The sequence below is a fragment of the Poecilia reticulata genome, linkage group LG2, assembly GCF_000633615.1.
Source record: "Poecilia reticulata strain Guanapo linkage group LG2, Guppy_female_1.0+MT, whole genome shotgun sequence".
Lineage (NCBI taxonomy): Eukaryota > Metazoa > Chordata > Actinopteri > Cyprinodontiformes > Poeciliidae > Poecilia > Poecilia reticulata.
Genome location: NC_024332.1, coordinates 39,152,684 through 39,172,452, shown reverse-complemented (window position 1 = coordinate 39,172,452; position 19,769 = coordinate 39,152,684). Strand labels below are relative to the sequence as shown.

At 37.4% G+C, this 19,769-nt stretch overlaps 1 protein-coding gene across 4 annotated transcripts in view; it reads right to left on the bottom strand.

Moving 5' to 3' along the window:
- LOC103460460 (partitioning defective 3 homolog B-like) overlaps nt 1-19,769 on the bottom strand; it is a 213,444-nt gene that overhangs the window by 91,228 nt on the left and 102,447 nt on the right. For all 4 annotated transcript variants that reach the window (XM_008402636.2, XM_008402652.2, XM_008402642.2 and 1 more), the window contains 2 exons: nt 12,844-13,059; nt 8,071-8,299 (listed from right to left, as the gene is read on the bottom strand). In XM_008402636.2, the coding sequence (XP_008400858.1) occupies nt 8,071-8,299; nt 12,844-13,059 (445 nt within the window). The remainder of the gene's footprint in view (nt 1-8,070; nt 8,300-12,843; nt 13,060-19,769) is intronic.

The window sequence follows — 19,769 nt, the reverse complement described above, 5'->3', positions numbered from 1 at the left end:
TTAATCTTCAGAATAATCGATAATCGATTACTAAAACAATCATTAGTTGCAGCTCTAAACTCATACAAACAGTAAGAAACTTAACAGTCAAGCAAACGGGTCKTCTTTAAACCTTRCAAAAAMACATGCAGATAGATATGAATACTTAGCACACAAAGGACTGACAAATGTGCTTCTCCGATTCGTCGATGACGAGAAAACTGACTAACAAGGAAAATTAGCAGGAACATCTGTGACTCTCACTTCACGCATTATGTTTATTCTCGTCCCCTTCTCTCCCTCCCTCGTTCTGCTGCTGCTTAGACACGCCCTGCATTGCTATCATTGGCAAATGGATCCCAAGGGAACAGGTGATTGACAGACGCGTTGCGATGCAGAGCACATGTGCGCACACCCATACACACAAACGCAGATGATTGGCAGGCGCGACATCAGACTGTGACATCCCAATGACTTCCTGTCACCATGCTTGATTGGCAGAGTCCTTCCTCTGTTTCAAACATGTGCTCTGTCATTATTAGGCGACAACAGGCAAAGGTTGGTTGGAGGAAAGCAGATGATGCAGATGCTTTCCTTAAAGTGTCTACATATTGTGAGAAGGACAGAATTTTGAGAGATCTTGGTTCACATTTKATCARTTTTTAAAAATACAAACAGMAATGTAAAACAAAGCCAAAGCTGATATTTATTTAGTGGTTAGGCTTTAATATGGAACCTGCATGATCTCCAGAAAGTATGGAAGTGATGAACAAATGGAACGAAGCATGGAAGTGTAGATAAATAGATGGATGATTGGGCAGACGGATGAATCAACAGCAGGAAATGTTCTGATTTCTGAATATTTTGGTGTTCACAAATCACAGGCAGAAGTAGGTAGTGACTAGTTACATTCGCCTGAGAAATTTTATGGTGACTCTAACCACCTCTGATCACAAACTTCATCCTGTATGATCATCTATCAACAGGTGGCAAGTTCCTGAGTGTGAGTTCATCTCTGATTTTTCAGCAAAATTATGTTCCACAGAAAAAATAGAAAAATAAAAAAAAATCCACGAATACTAAATCACAAATAAGCGAGACTTCACTGTACTTCATATTCCAGACTTTTCTAAACTTGTACTCAAACCTAGTATCCAAGACCGGGTCTTGAAGACTTATCCAAAACTGGAAACWATTTACTATCAAATGCCAGACTTCCATGATTCTATTCAGACTGAAAAACACAATTTAAATCAAGTTCAAGTCTTTTCTGCACTTCTCCATACAGATGTAGTTTCTAAATCTATCCTGATTCTGATAGAAAGGACATTTACATTTTTGTTTTCTGTAATTAACCTCACCTCACTTCAAGTAACAAGACAAAATGTATTTTTTTCCTGGATAATAATTTTGCCCAAATAAGACTTATTCTGTGCAAGCAATAACAACTTTTATGTAAATAAAAATACCAAACAAAGATAATGATAAAAATAATATAGAACTGAGGTGACACTTTACAGTAAGATTTTTTAAAATATATTTTATTTTATATTGAGGGTACAAAGAAATAGCCAGAAAATAAATCATTTTCTCTTAGCAAAGGTTTCATATTTTTCTCAGTGCTAAAACCACCATTTACATTTAGCCAAGYCATATCTGCACCTGTAACAGTTACACTAATGCGGCACCTTGAAGTGYGAAAACACCAAGAGACATCTTAGTTCAAACACAGATRGAGGATAACCAATCACAAAATATTCATCAAATGATGAGTGCTGCACCATCAACGAAAGGCCATTTTCTGCCATCACCATTTTCATCTATCTACCACACACACATTCAAAAACACAGAGACATACAGTATCTACAGACTTGGGCTAATACKCCTCGCATGAAGCTCAACCATTACGYGGCCCACAATGGAGCTAGTCAGTCCTAATGGGCCCCACCGTGGTGATGGGCTAATAGTCCCAACGATGGAGCACTTTAAGTCTAACAGAGGTGCTGCATTAGGACTGGTAGGAAAGAGTAAAAATAGTGGGTGAGGAGCTAGAAGGAAAAATAAATGGTAGGATGTTAGAGAGAGTGTAATTAGAGTCACCAATGAGAGGAAAGAAAGAGAGCAGAGTCAAGGCTCAAAGGCTCCTTTGCTTGGTGGCTCCATTCGTAATTATGCTGCTTTCTGGATTTTTAAGGTTAGCTGAGCCAGTGGCACAAAAACATACAGATATGAACATGCAAAAATAATAAAAAAAAGAATGACAGAGTGAGCTGTAAGAGCAGCAGTGCTTGATTATATGCCAGCAGGAGACCAAGCATTCATTATCATAGATTCATCATAAATTTGCACTATTTTAAAGCCGAAAATGAGCAGTGGGCACAGATATTTGCAATACATTGCAACAACACAATGCCCTGGCAGGAGCGGCGGCCATCCGTTTATCATTGCTGCCAGACCTTGTCCTTTCCAAGTCTAGGCCATATTATAATTTGTACAGAGGACTCTCTACTCCATTGTGCCTTTCCCGTCCACCGGAATGCAAGAGTCAATTATTAATGTAATATCTGATTAACTAAAATAGAACTAAGACATGTTTTTAAACTTAAACTTTTAATCTGAACTAAACAGGAAAAGAATTAGAAAAGGGTCACATAATTGTAGCGCAGTTTGGAGAGGGCAAAAACAAACCTCCCATCCCATGAGCAAACTATATAACAACCATCTGACTGTGTGACCAATCATGTTTAATCATCATATGAATATTCATCATGGTCGGATGGTTACCATGGAGCGAGCACACACACACACACATACAAACACACACGCAGATGATGGGCATATCTGATTGGCAGGTGGCGACAGTTCAGATGACAGAGCCAGCTGTCCACATTAAAGGGCATTTCAAACAAACATTTGGAGTCTGACTTTCATGGCTCAGTTGAANAACTAAGACATGTTTTTAAACTTAAACTTTTAATCTGAACTAAACAGGAAAAGAATTAGAAAAGGGTCACATAATTGTAGCGCAGTTTGGAGAGGGCAAAAACAAACCTCCCATCCCATGAGCAAACTATATAACAACCATCTGACTGTGTGACCAATCATGTTTAATCATCATATGAATATTCATCATGGTCGGATGGTTACCATGGAGCGAGCACACACACACACGCAGATGATGGGCATATCTGATTGGCAGGTGGCGACAGTTCAGATGACAGAGCCAGCTGTCCACATTAAAGGGCATTTCAAACAAACATTTGGAGTCTGACTTTCATGGCTCAGTTGAAMATTAGARTTGGGAACCTTTTATTCAATAATGTGAAAGCTTATTTCTAAGAGTTGCATTKTTGTCAAGCTATAAAAGGTTTCATTAAGTTATCCAACCTTCCTGATTTTTTTCCCCATCATTCTACAACCTGTTTAAGGTCATGCCATAAGATCTTAATTTAATTTAAGTCTGTACTTTGACTCTGGTGTGCTTTGGATCATTGTTATCCTGAATAACTACAACTTTAAGTCACCAACAGAATGCTGGATATTTTTCAGGATTTTGTGCTACAGAGCAAAATTTATGGTTTCATCGGTTTGTCTGTGTCCTGAAGAAGACCCAGACTTTTCATGATTGACACGTCCATTGAATCAGAGCTAATAAAATCTCAGGGTGGGAGTAATTGTTTTTTTTTTTTTTTGTTGTTCCAGGATACTTAGGATAGCTGTTTTTTCCCTCTTAAAACTGAATAGCAACAAATCTTAAAAGAAATGTTTGTGCGTATTCACGTTATCCGTTTCATATTAAAGCTTGCCTATTTATGTATAAAAAAATATCAAGAAAATATAAGAAATCTGTAAAGTGGTGAAAACTTGTATGATTTTGAGCTATTTTACCTTTAAATTAGGAAATGTAAATAAGATTTTTTTTTAAATTGCTTTCTGGGTGTTACTGTAAACAAACAGAAATGCATGTCATCATTGCAAACATAACAGTTGCGTTTTAGCATATATTCCAATAAGACCAAGTACAATTGAGTAAGGTTGAGTAATCCATACTGCCACCCCTCCAGACCATTRGGCCAATCAAAGGTGCCCTCAGATGAATATGACAAATCAGCAGCTCTGCCTGGATTGAACTATACTGAATAGGTCCAATTTGCTTTCTCAGTCTACCACCATTACATGCAATCAAATGCAGATACGGGAGCAGGAGCTGAGGGGAGCAGATGGAGAAGAAAAATTGGAATGATGCAAAGATTAGGAGAGGTGGGTGCTGACAGACAGAGAGRGAGAGGGGGGTGAGGTATGATACCGAAATATGACTAGAGAAGAGAGGAGGATTGAAAGGTTGAGACTATCAGTAGGCTCTTATCGAGTCACTCTTATGGTGATGAGTGATGAGGTGTAGAGGAAAGGTCTAAAAATATCACTGGATGTCATATATGGTGTCTTACAGTGCTTGTGGCTGAGTGTGATGGGAAAACAGGTAGTCAGGAGAAAAGATGGAGGTGTATGTTCGAAGACGGAAATGTCATTTATGCATGTAGCATGAGAAAATGGTCAAAAGTGGTTGGTGCTGCTGCCATAACCTATTTTGAACTCTGGAGCATGTAAAACCTCCTAAGATGATAAAATTTAAGTGAGGGGAATGAAGAAATACACCTCATGGTACGTTAAGTAATTCAACTAGATTAAAGAGAAAGAAATGAATGCAGGGAGGACCAATGTAGTGGTAGCACAAATCACACACACACACACACACACACGCACACACACACACACACGCCCACGCGCACACACACGCACACCCCCACGCACACGCGCACACACGCACACACACACACACACACACACACACAAACAAAAAACATCTGAGGCATCAACAAAAAGTCTTTGTGTCATAAAGTTGACTTTATTGCTTATAAAATGGAGATAACAATTAAGTTGTATCATTTAACATGAATATTTCTACTTTTTCAGTTTACTGCTGACTTTTTTTTTGTCATTTTAGGATTATAATCCAACTCAGGGGTCTGCAACCTTTACAGTGCAAATGTATGTTTTCACCAAATGTCACATGAGATTTTGAAAGAGGAAAACTTATMATTTTTGATGACYATTGTGTCAAATCTCTTGCCATTTTCAAASAGCTAATGTTTYATTTTTGTTTTTAGGTCTTACAATAAATAAAAACATATCTTGCAAGAAAAAAAAGAGGATGATATTTCCTTTTAGGGGATGGTTTGGGAAAATAATGCAACTGAAAGGAAAGGTAGTCTCTCAAATACTGGGATGAGAAGTAGCATCTTTTAGGAAATGGATAACTTGTTCTTGTTATTAGTACCTGAAAATATTAGTTTGTAGCTTATRTGGAAGATCCAAAAAGCAATTTCAGACACTGGTGCAGCAGGTTGCAGACCTCTGATCTAACCTCTTACATTATACATTAGGAAATCTAAAAAAAAAGGAGTATATTAGTATAAAACTGGTGTGACAATAAAGGTATGTTTAACATATTTTTCTTAAAAGTCCTTAAACGAGCTTTTAATTCATGATAAACTCCTGGTTTATGTCTGATGTCTTTGACTATCATGCAGCCATTTTTTGCAACCAATTTTTATAAGTCACTGTTTATTTTTGTGAGCATGGCTGACAAAACTGAACTACATTTTTCACTCTTTGCAATGACATTCACAGCAAAAAAAAAAAAAAAAGTCTTTATTGGCTGCTGTGGCATCCTATCAGCGTGATGTGACCTGAACTGCAAGCTGCACTCAGCTGAAACACGTGTTATTGAATTTTGTGATGAACAAAGTGAGAAAACTTGTGATAAAACTGTAAACAGGACTTTCTGTCAACAATGGCTTTCYATTTTCCAAAAAGACCAGATGTACAGCGGGTACAGCTAATACGTGTCCCATCAATCGGTTCAGCCATCTAAGCTGTGGGTCTCTGCAGCTTATTCAGAGTTGCCAGGCACATCTCTGCTATCTCTCTGATCAATGCTTCCCCTGCGTGACCTGTCAGTGTATGAGGACGGCCATGTTTYGGTCAGTATAYAGCTTCAGAATTTTTAAAGCTCAGAACATGAATGACGGAAACTATGAGAGAAAGAAGCAAACACTGTTACAGAAAAGCGCATGAAAACTTATTCAATTAAACTAAATTTCCTCGCATTAGTTTAATTGTCCAAAATTTCMCTTTAAATAACATGTAATTTTGAGATGAAATCACTGTGATAAAAAGGAACTTTGAAATCTGGAAGTGTTTTTCTGTGTTCTGGTTCAAACGGATTGCTTTTGAAAGCCTGTTTTGAAAGGCTGCAGCTATATTTTGAGTATCAAATTGCATGCAAGTGTTTTTCTTAAGATCGGTATCTATGTAATGGTCATGTGAAAACCCACTTCAAAAACTAGCACAGTGAAGAAAAGAAACAGAAAAACTGTTATGGGGTAGTTTCTTTTTTTTAAGTTGAAAGCACAAACTGTTCATTGAAACACTCTGCTCCATTCATGCTGTGTTTCTATGAAGGCTGCATTCACACTGCGAGATAGTGTTAAAGTTAATAACACAAAATAGCTCCCGCAGATAATTTTCACCACCTCTTAAGGAAACTGGGGCACCACTAAGAGTAGTTCGCCTGTACCTGGGAGCAAAAGATAAAGCTTGACAAGGGAAAAAAAAAGACCTCTGCATTTATGTCGTCTCTTTAGTGTGAGGCAGAGAAAACTGTGCACATAGTTTTCAGTGACAGACTTTATGGATACGATTTTCACATTAAGAATAGATTTGCTGTCAGCTGGAGTCATCTTGCTGCATTGAGCACAACTCTGACATRCAGTCCAGTAAATAAAAACATTCTCCTGAAGTGTCCTTTGTGTTGAACAACAGCCAAAAGTTGAGAAAATTTAAAGGGGAACGTCAGGGCATGGTCCCTGCAAGGTTGGAACAGCTGAAACCAAAAGTTTACAACTACTGCAGGAACAAATTGAACAACTTCAAAATCGATCTATAGACGGCGGCATCTGTTATTGCCTCCATAAAAAGTACTCTGCTGTGTGACGTCTTTGTTCTTTTTCTTTCTGCACAAGCGGCTCACTTWGAGGTCATAAATTGGATTGAAGATGAACTTAATTAGTATTATGAATGACCACGCAGAAAAAACAACAAAAAAATTGGAATTAAGCATCAAGATCTGTTGTATGCACATAGCCCGACTTACCCACTCTGAAGTACTGAATTTAACTTCACACAGTAAAACAAGGTCTACATTAACTCGTTCCATTTAAACGTCTGGATTCAACTGTATATATAAAGCAATGTAGAAGAAATATTTTCCTTTAGCTTACAAAAATGTGTCTCAATGAAATAAAAAGTGATCCATAAAAATGTCTGCCATTATATGAAGCTCTAAGGCAACCAAACCAAAACAAGCAGGTTTCACCAAAAGCTGCTAAATTATGTTTTTTCGACTCAGACTTAAAATACTTAAGTTATCAGTTTATACACAATTAGCCCTGCTTAATGTATTTAACTTTACAGTTGGTGTATAAGGTTACTGACTTTATAAATATGGTTTGTTCAGTTTGAGTGGATTTTTAGATCTATCCATCACTCCCAACAAAATAAGTCACTTAACTTTTTGTTTGTTTGCTTTTTTTTTCTTAAAAAAGCATTTAAACTGCATGATCAAACACAACAAACCAACTAGGTCAAACATTGAGAAACTATCTAGTCAACCATCTCTGAACAAAACAGAACTAACAAGACATTACAACTCAGAGACCCTTTGCACCTCCAACAAAAAAACAAGCAAGCAATGGTATAGTCAAAGTAATCTAAAGTTACAAAAAGAAAACATGATCCGTGCCTTCTGGAGATCTGTACATTGCTCAAAAGGACATTTGAGAGAGAACACAAATGATCAATCTTCATCCCAGTGACAGGTGATTGACCGGTCTACCACCTGAGCCAGAGATCTCTTTAAAACATTCTTTAAATGAAGAAAGGATGGTTCAGCTTAGTGCTGTTCCATCCAGCTGAGGCTGGAAAAAAGCAAAGAAACTGTCAAATGGAAAAAAAATCCAGCTACTCACCTCAGAAGAGCAAAGCCTATTTTCTTGCCCTTCTTTTCCGTTTCCTCTGTCTCTTCTGCTTTCTTCYTCTCCTTTTCTTTCCCTTTCCCTTTATTCTTTTCCTTCTTCTTGGTTTTCTCTTTCTTTTTCTTCTCTTTTTTGGTTTTCTCCTCTGTTTGATCAGCGAGTCCCTGGCGGGATGAACTACTAGCAGGAGTGTCACGGCCTGAACTCAACTCTGAACCTTCATCTGCAGGATTTAACAGGAGGAGAAAAAGACGTGAGTGGATTGAAGAACGCTGGAAACAGCAGAAAAAGTTGTTTACACTTCAGCAGTTTTGGTCGTATTATGCCCCACATAATCCCACAGAGTGACAGGAAACAATCAAGGGCATGTAATGGTTACCACAGCAAACATAACAATAAACAATTCAAAGAAAAACTGATTTGCACTCAAGTTTCTCCACTCCACATCTTGACGGGACATTTATCAACCTCACAGTGAACTAATTAACTCAAAGAAATAAGAACCCAAAGAGGTTCAAAGAATAAACTGCAACGCCTCATTAATTCATCAGCAGGCTGAAGGTCTGGCCGTGCATAACAATGATCCGTCACACAAACACGCACTAAAACACACCGACTATTCATCAGATGGAAAAAGATGACCAAACTCAAATTAGATACTTCAAATTGGATCTAATTTTGTGTGGATATTAACTTCAGGTTTAATTACGAAGGCTGTCTGTTTGTAGAAAGTAACTGTGTGTGTCATTCGTGTGAGTTCATGTGTTTTTCTTGCAGCAGCGTGAAGCAGTGTGAAACTCTGAAAGACTTTAATGACCAAATGTGTGATCCATTTAAATCTAAAATCAGTGGTGGGCGCTGCTAACTGGCAAGTTAGTTATGCTAACCCCAAAACACTAATCATAAACATTATTTAGCACATGTCAAAGACACGACATGTGTTATATCGACCTCTACAGAGAAATGAAAATACCGTATAAAAAATAATACAGAAAACTGACTTTACGTCATAAAACAGGCTTCTGTCAAAATCTTCTACCCTTTCTGACACTAAGACTCCAACCTGCATCACGCCCCGACTCACTTCCTGCTACCCATGCAGATTTTGATATTCTTTGGCGTTGGAGATGTTAAAAAAACATCTTAGATTATGAGATGTTCATTCATTTCAACATGTCTTTTTAAATAAAGACATGTTAAACAAACAGCCATTCGGAGGGAGTCATCCCGGATAACAGAGATGTTAGTTTGTCGCCATAAAAGTTGATCAMATTTTGTGAGTTTGGCTGATGATCTTACAAAAGAAGGAAAACACCTTGAAAACTCAGGAGGAAGCTGTGATGCTGATGGATTCATGGAGATTTTTGGGCTCCATACATAACACGCAACCATGGTTGCATAGCTGACAAACTTGGAGGAAAATTTATTTTCAAAGAAATAAATGWACTGGATGATGAACTTGTTTTAATGGCAACARAATAATCTGTAATTTATTACAACCTTGATTGTACTACTCAATCAAGTGTAAATCATTCAACAGTTTCCCATCRTCTTCTGCTACTTATTCATTTATGTTTTAGCTTAAACAGCATCTTAAACAAATGTCAGCACTGCAGTGTGGAAGCAATGGGTTGATTTATTGGTGCTCAGCTCATATGTTTGCTCTCAGTCTGTGTCAACTGTTCTCATTTAGCTGTTTTGTGTTTGAAGGTTAATAATCTGGTCAGATGTTAGAGGTTTGATTACTGGTCAAAGGGATTTGTATTTTTCCACAAAGCAYGAGATTTTCTCAGTTTTTTGCAATTGTAGTTGTAAGCCTAATCTATAGAAATCTCAATAGAAAGTGAAACTTTGGTTTTGGAGTCGGTAGTTACTGTTACTACTGGGTTATGTGGAAGGAACATTACAAAATCAATCCTGCTCTATCTATCCATTTATCCATATATACATTTATCTATTTACATCTCTTATTTCATGACTTAATTATGAACATAATTCACAAATCTGTCCCACACTGTCTTCAATGCGCATCGAAGTGTGTGCTGGTTGTGATTTCATCATGTTAAATAACAAACATGTCTGAATCGGTGCAGACACGTTACCAAAGCAGCACAAAGCAAGGGTAAAACTGGCTTCTGATCAGCTGTTCTGAGAAATCCCATGAATCAAATGATGAAACAAATCTGTGACAGCTCTGTACAGGCTTACTGTAGCTGCAATGCAGAGCCATTCTATTTTTTTTTTGTTTTAATTTCTGAGCCAAATAAATGCGAAAGGATTTGAGCTGCAGCTGCTGCCTGATTGTATATTGGTAATTTAACTGCTCCCAACCACAGAGTTTACTTTAACACAGTGCAGTGTGTCTGTTGGCTTCAAGTGACTTTTTGGAGTAACTGTAGAAGGACTTTCAGCATTTATGGGGTGACAGATGGCATCTCAGGAAAAATGTTTTYGTTGGGTTGAAACTCKGTTACTATGGTTCATTTAAACAAGCTGGAGTGACAAAACTACAAAATACTGATCGACAGTGAGACTTGCAGGTACTCTGCCATTACCTGTTTGGCTCGCTGATATGAACGGCTCTGGTGACACTTGCGTTAGATGCTCATCTAAGCTAAAGTATAAAATATATCTTATTAAAACAAATTCCTATCAGAATCKGATCAGTATTTTCACAAACCAGGGGGACCTTTCTGCCCTGAAAGTAGTAATATGTGAAGCAGTCATGCATTCTGGCAGATATGACACAGCGTTGCYCCTGACAATACATTTGGCAGCTTCAAGCTAAACAACAAACACTTCTGTCCAGGAGAAAACAACATGTAAAATTCAGTAGAAGATGCACCATTAAAGTAATTTTAAAACCTACTAAGCTTATCTGACAACAAAGTAACAGTCTATCAGACACGCACAATTGGAAAGAAGAAGTAAATACAAAGAATGAAAGATACTCAGTGCTTCACAGAAGTGCACTGTGTCAAATATCAGCAACTCTGAAAGTGCTGAACAGTTAGAAAGACGGTGACAGATGTGGCCACTGCATGTGTGGTGTTGACATGCCCTATTACTCTTATCCTGTGTGAGCGTAGTGATCTGAAACAGGCCGACTCATTACTGTGGTGGTGACTGATAAGAGTTAGCTGCTAATAATGCAGCTGGGAATTGAATATGTGTTGATGTTTTGAGGCATGAGGCGCCTGCTGCAAGACTCTTGTCACACTTTGTTGGAGAAAATGCGATCCAGGAACGCCTCGCGCGTGGAGGTAAGCTGAGAATGCATCAATCACAGGGTGGAAAAATTCACCTAAAGGCACCGAAGATGAATGCGAGCGATTAGATGCAAAATTTAAAGATAGAAATGGGGACCTATGAAGTGCTTTGAAAACGCGTCTCAGAGAGTGAAGTCGTACAACTTTTTCCATTGACAGTAAAGTTATAAAGCAGCAGCAGGGGAAGTAACAGTGATTAAATGAATCAGAAGCAAAATAATAACAATTTGAGTAAAATGCATTATATTATTTTCTGTGTAATTGACATGTTCTTCGTTTACTTAGTAAAAAGTTATTTTTACCTGATGTTTTTTGGCAAAGGTAAACTTATTGAAGTTAAGGGCTGAAGATGTCTCTAAARACTGGAGTAAAATGTTAAGATTTTAATAAAAAAAAAAACAGCCTCCAACAGTGAAAATCACAGTGAAGGGGAGAGAGACGAAACCGGTCTCAGACAAGGTGGAGTTAAATTAAATAAATACAAAAGAAAATCTTGTGCAAACAATTTCATGCCTAAACAGCTGAAAACAAAAACTGTGATTTGACGTGGTAATTTGGAAAGTGTGAAAGAAACGCTTCCTTCTTTTCTCAATATGCCCATGTCACTGTTAGTATGACTTTTCTTAGTTTCAATYTCATGTCATCCTTATTTTTTGCTGATGGATTCACAAAGCTCTAAATTATGTGAGTAATAGATCAATAATAATAAAAAACATTTCCAAAATACTAATTTTAAGAAAATTAAGTTATTAGTCGCTTTTTTTTACAAYTTTTTCTTTTTTATTGTGACATATTATTATCAACAAATGTCCATTTTATTAGACATCGTGAGTGCTATCTAATTTCACCATATTAATGCTGAAGGCACATGTTACCCATTTATTATAACCATTATCAAACAATACTAAGTTTTTTACATTTTATTACCAGCTGTTACTTTCAGTTGACACCATACTTTAAAAATTTGTAATATCTACCTGTTATTAAATTTAATTACCAAACAATTAGTCCATTAATAACATCTAATTAAATGCTGCTCTGTACATTACAGTATCAATTACTCTATGACCAACATCACATTACAAAATGTTATTACTAGGTAATTTTGTTGTAAAGTGTTTGAAATTAGATATTTTTATGTGAATATTATAGTTTTACCATCAAAAAATTATTTCACAATTGACATCCTAGTACAAGCTGTTATTCCAACTAAATATGATGGTAATTTTGCTCTTGCGTATTATACAGTGACATTTTGACTATTATCCAACCGACATGTTAATGKAAAATGTATTACATGTTACAAGTTGGTACTACCAGGCTATTATATTTAAATTATTTTGGTAGTTACATACTACAACCAAATTGTTCAATCTTTGTTACAAAACTATAACCTTATTATTACCATGCTGTAATAGAAAGTGCAACCAGTAAATATTGACTGTAAAAGTCCAAAATATKATATGGCAAAAAACACATAGAGCCACATAACTCTTACCATCATCATCTTCAGCTGGGCCRTCATAGGATTTATCGATAGCTGCCCTGAAGCTCTCATTGCATCCTCTTCCTCTGACCATATTTGGGCGAGGGCGGTGGAAAGGGAGCATTTCGTTTTTCTTGTTGACCTCTGACATGGCCGTCTGGAGGCTCTCCAAYGAACTGGACTTCTTCAAACCAAGAGTTGGTCCGAGTTCGACAGGCGTACATGGAGCTGGTGGAAACCAGAAACAAGTTGTTACAGAAGACAAGGAACTCAAATACCATGCGGACAAAAATGCAAATGCTTTATTTCAGCCTTATGCAAACAAACATCCTTGAATTAGTACATTGCTCTGATTAGGGTAAATGCCCAAGTTGATACTGACTGKAACCTAAAAAGAACATGACATGGCTGAACCCTGGAGAACAGAGAGCAGAAAAAAAGTCAAATGAAATTTACAGTTGTTGGGGTTGTGATGGATTCCAGGTTGGCTTCACAGTTGTTGGCTCTCTATCCATCATCTCAAGTCTGGTGTAGGGAAAGACRTATTACTAAAGGAGGGAGGGATCAAGCCCAGAGGTTGATGAAGAGCTTTACGATGACAGAAGCATGTTGGAAGTATTCACAGGACAGAAACCAGAYATGCTGTAGAGCTACACTTTCAAATATAAAAAAAAACGAGTGAAAAAAAATATTTTAATTAATAAAATCAAGTTTTGTGGATTGAAGCTAACAACGAAGGATAAGAGTGACGGGACACCATGCACCATGTACAACAACTAAGACACTGATGATATCTGAGATAGGGAAAAAATGGACAGCACAGAGGGCGACACAGGGGGAGAGCAAATTAAATTTCCTGCAGGGAATATCACCAGGGAAAACCCTGGTGGCAGGAAAGAGAGAGGAGAAAAATGGAAGACGAAAAGAGGAAAGCTGGGCCGGCTGCCAGCTCAAAATACTAGTAATCCTCTCTCACAAACACACACACACACACACGCACACACGCACACACACCCCACACACACACACACACACACACACACACACACACACACACACACACACCACACACACACACACACACACACACACACACACACACACACACACACACCACACACTTTGGATTCCTTGCTGGCTCTAGCTTGTCGATATGATGCCACTTTGATTCATGATAGCTAAACTTGCATCACTTTAGCTAATGATTCCCTATACACACTGATGGTTGTGTGCGTGTGTGTGAGAGAGACAGAAAGAAAGCTCTGAGAGCGAAGGAGATGAGATGGCTGATGTGACTTCCACATCTATTTAAACAACCATTAACCAAAGCTAGAATCACACAAAGAGTAATAACAAACAGTAAAAGTATGCACATGCATAATGCAGGCCTGCTTCTCAAAGGCACGGACAAAGGCCACAGAGTGTGAGGCTCTCATCCATAAACACCCTCCACATGTCACTCAGAGGCAGGCTGCTTTATTAAATACCAAAGTGACTGCTAAAGGCAACTGCAATCACTGGGTTTTATTTAAGGGTATTGGAGTAAAAGAGCCTGAATACAAATGAATGATAAACTTTTCAGATTGTTTTTTTCTAAAAAAATCTTTGTAAACAATGTTTTATTATTTTTTATCTTTCCATTTCACATTTATGCATTACATAAACACAATAAAATGCACTGAAATACTAGAAGTGGAATKTGTTATTTGTTATGTATGTATGACTTTTTTTCATTTAAAAAAGGGTTCAGTCCTCAACTTTGGAGATAAACTGTGAGTAAATTCAGGAACTCCCAGCGTGTTAACTGACTCCTGCATCTAAATCCAGAGAAGGTTTGGGTTTTTCCTCACAAGTCACGTGATGTTTGGTTGGTTAATCGAGGAGTAAACACAAAACATTTCCTACATCCCGATACACAGGGAGATCGTTGACCATTCACTCACACACTCTCACTCTCGCTCAAACATTTCTGCTGTGAGAAGCAGGATTTGTGTCAGAAATGTAATTACTGTGGCACAACTGCAAGAAGATAGTATTAAGCAGCTTTTAGAGAGAGGGAGGGATGACAAGAAAGACAAGGATACCAAAATGGGTTTTGGGGAGATCGGCAGAGTCAGAAAGTGGGGTAAAGATCAACACAACTCTGAGAGATTGGTACAGAAAAACAGAGACACCGATCCTGGGAACGAACAGATGGGAGCGATAATAGGGCAATGACAACTAGAGAAGAAAAAAAGGGAAAAGAACAACTACAAACAAAACATAAATTAAAAATGAAAAAGAAAGCCACAAAGAGAAAGAGAGAGAGAGAGAGAGAGAGAATGCCAAGTTATCCCAAAGCTACTTTGTTGGCAGAAAAAGCAATGGGCTACTTTCAAAGTCAAAATTACACCAAGGAGCAGCTTATCAGCAGGCTTCAGCTTACAAAGCCAGCAGACTTACCAACAACCCCAACTTCTGGAGCACTAAACACACTGGGGCCCCAAATAAAGACGTAACTATTTTTATCTCCTTCACTATACATGTGCAGTAATAAAGGGAGAAGATTGGTGTWTTAGTTGGGATAAAATTCAGCTGCCGTTGCTGTCTCTAGAGTAGAAATTATTCAGCGTTACAGGCTAATATTTATGAAATACATCACGTCCCTTATACAACCCAACCCAGTCGTGGAATGTTCTGAAAGACATATACACAGAATTTCTCGCATAATAAACAATGGAACTATGTATTCAGTGTAATGACATGGCTGTTTACTTGAAATGATTTAGGTGTAAATATTTGACAGTTTGCATGTGTGTATCTGATGTGTAATAATGTCGGATGTGGAGAAGAGTTCCTGAAGTGCTTTCAACTTCCAAACAGAAATCAGGTTTGATGTTCCACGTGCCCGCATTATAACTGTTGAAGCAACATAATGCTTTTAAAAGGCAAAGAGGCTACCAAAAACTTTCCTATAAATTACAAATTCTGCTGATTTCAATCAATCAGTTAGATTTCTAGCATCACCCACTTTTAGCTTTTAATCATTGTTAAAAAAAGAGAAATAAATGGCCTGAGGAGTAAATTTCTGCCCAAAAAAGACCTTTTGAGATTCATGTAACATATTTTCAAGAAAAAAACTTCTTCAAGGGGATTCTTCTTCTTGAAGAAGTTTATTTGCAATGCACCAAACAGCTTGGCTGCTGTTGGGTGTATTGCAAATAAAAGGACAAATTCCTAACTTYACAATGGAGTCWYTTGCTCAGATTTTGAGAGAGGAATGGCTACCTTCATTCTTAAACAAGGACCACTTGCTTTTATTGMTTTTATTTATTTTTTTAGAAAATAACTGATCACACTGATTGAACTCCAYACTGCTAATATTTTGGAAATTCACCTTTTAAGTAACGAGGCAACTGCAAAAAATCAGCAGCATGTCATGGCTGTTGGGTGTATTGGTTTGCTATTATGCTACTACGGCAAAAAAAAAAAAATACTATCTATAAATATCAAAAACAGAAACACCCATTGATCTGGTTAGTGATGYCGGACTGCTATTATTTTGAACACAACTATGCCTGCCAGGCAATTAATCACGATCTCAAAGACCAGAAGAACTGTACATTTATTCTGAAGATATCGACTTCCCTCAAAATATTATCTGACAGTTAATTGAGGGAAACGAATGGCCTTTCTTCCTCTCAAACTTGATATAAAATAGGGTCCAGCACATGTCAGTGATCACTACATAAAACCCAAGAGAGATGAATGACTGTGCCAGCAAGAAACGACAGCTCTGACCATCTTCTGATTACTTCTCACCTTTATTAGCTTACTGGGGGAGATGGATAWGGGTCAAAGGCCATTCAGTATACAGAGGAGCGGCCAACCCTACGCAGAGAAACAGTGATGSATCCGCATGTGATGAACACACAACAAATGCCACGGAAAGAGCACGCAGTCTGAGAATGCTTTCAGGATTGAACACCTGCGTGCGCACAGGCCCATAATGTACAGGGGGTGAAATGAAAAACACGACTGCTTAGTTCAGCTGTTTGAATTCTTTATCTAATGTCGGTTGTGAGGAGCTAATGTGTGCCGGAATCGTGTAGTGTCTGACGACACAGGCGAACAAATTGAGCTGCACTCCCTGAGACAAATTAATCCATCAATCCGCATCAGTCCTAACAAGGTGGCTTTCAGGTTAAATCCAAAGCAAAGTCTGCGAGAGCCGGAGAGACCGGAAAACAATGGAAACCAAGACGACACCAGAAGAAAAAAAAAACAGAGAAAGACGGAGATGCGAAAAGAAATGAAGACACAATCACAGAAAAGGAGGAAGCAGAAGCGGGACCAGGAGCGAATGCAGCTCTCCAAAGACACAAATCTGGCAGCGCCTCATCAGTGTGTGATGCTTTTCAAAGTCAAACATCCACTGGGGACGGATTCAGACAATAGGCTGCACCAGCGTCCCTCAGCATCACACGGACCCCCTGACACATGCACAGAGAGAGATGTTGTCCGTCCTATAAGCTTCTCTGCCTGTTCGCCAGACGCTAAGCCTGAATGGCGTTGGCAAAGAAAAGAGGGAATGAGAGCGAGGCAGAGACAGATAGAGCTGTCGGAGGAAAGGAAAACTGAGAATACAGAGCGCTACAACAGCAGCAGACGAGCACTGCATCCATTTAATGCTGCACTAAAGCATTATAAAAACTTGGCTAGTATCTACTCACAAGTACAGACACACATTTGAACAAATGGGACTGTGTGTTGGACGAGAAAACACACTTAAGTGCATTAAAGTAACAAGTGAGGCTACTTAAACATGTTAAAAAAAAAAAAAAAAAAAACTGGCCATCCTGGTGAGCAATTTGGCAGATTGCTAGACAATTTCAAAAATAAATATTGTCCAATATTTTCAGAGTTTTCAGTCAAATTCTTGGGCCGTTCTCTGCTTGAACTAGGGGAACTTTTTTAAGATACCAAAAAACAATACATATTTTCGATGAATTTTCTATGACATTTTTTACTGCTTAAATATTATAATATTTTCTGTAAACCTTTAATTAGGAATAAAGAATATTTGCTTGTAAACACTAAATCTAAAACCCAGTCACTATTGGTAAATATTGGTGTTATAGAGGAATTGCATTCAATTAATATTAACCTTACTAGAAATACTGATTAAATGAACTGGATGAAATTTTTATAAAACTGATTAGCAGGAAGTCCATGACCGTATTTGTCAGTTCCACAGATGTAACAGGCAAGAAAACTTAATAGGACATAGAGAAAATAAACAGACTTAAAAGTTAAGACCCAAAAAGAATAAAAAGAATATCTATGCAGAAGCAGGAGAGAATAAGCTTTAGACATTCACGACAAAATGTATTTAAGAGTTAAAAAAGTGGATTTTGCATAATGTGCCCAAATCCCTTTAAGATTTGAACTGACTCTGTACACAATTATCCACTGTTCTATACTGTAAAAGAATCATCAATCTCTATAAAAACATCTGAAATTAATGCTTTATTGGTCTGAAAGCAGGTATGAAAACCATAAACAAAAAGTTTTCTGAACTATTTCCCAGGATACTTTTTGTCTTGTTCACAGGGTTCAAGGTCTCTTCAATGAACTTCAATGAAACATGATTCTGGTTCAGAAATGAATTTATGAACGGGCAGAGAGAAAGTAAAGTTTTAAAGTTTACAACACTTTTTGACATGTGTGGCATTCATTGTATTGACACCGAGACTTTTTAGGGGTGTCTATATTTTATGAAAAAATATGTAACATCTAAATATGAAGAACATATTTAGAAATTCAAGCTTTAATCTTTTTAGCGATGGAAAGAAAAAAATAACTGAAAACATGAATGTCTTTTCTACTCCAGTTTATTTTTTCCACACTTACCCAGACTTGGAAAGTACAAAAAAACACAAATTACCAATTTTTCCAGTGAATTCAGGACCGTGTATGAACCTTGTATTTGTGAGTCTGCCAGATATTCATTCCTAACCATTTGGTCTAACAAGAACACATCTTTCACACACTGATTTGAAGGCGAACAACCACCGAGGGCTGCAGAATGTCTTACTCACTCAGAAAAAGAAACACAGCTGCATTTGTTTCACTTATGTCATCTTAGCAGGATTTGTGATGTTCTAGTTGAAAGGATTAAATACAGGGTTCCTACACAATTTCCATTTCAAAATTACACTTTTTCTAGGCTGCAATTTTCAGATATTTCAAGTAATTTTGAGACTTTATTTGACTATGATAGCTGATAATCAATAGGGATTTGTATCGCTGTGCTCTCAGCAATAAAAGTTGTATGAATTTGTCTGAGTTTTCAGTAAAAACCCACATTTTGTGAGTTTTACTTAAATCGCACAAGAACAAGTTACTATTCTGATTACCTTGCGATAAAAAGAATTTGATAGTCTAAAATGTCATTATCTTGAAACAACATTCTTAAGCTTTTTTATTAATTTGTCGCATCAAATACAAATTATTGTCCATTTATCTTGAGATGGAGATTTCAACCCTGGTTAAGTTGCTGTAACAGCATATTTATAACATTATCTCAAACATGGTAAATATTTTGATGTACAATTACCCCAAACATGATGCAGGTTTTACCTCTTTGTTTTGAATTCAGCTGCACAATCAGTAAATTAGAATATCAACGTAATGGTTTTATCTTTTTCGTAATCAAACAAAAAAACAGCAAACTTTTATGTGTTAATAATTTACTGTATGGAGAATTAAATATTCCAACCTTTTATTTGTGTTAAATTGACTTCATCCATGTACGATGGGGAAAAGATGGAATCAAACACACAACTTTCAGATTGCGAGACGACAACCCACTGAGCTACAGTCACCCACTCACCCAGCATGTAGTTTGTCTGTTTTCTCTGGGAAAGTCTTAGAGTGAAAACAACCAACAAATTTTG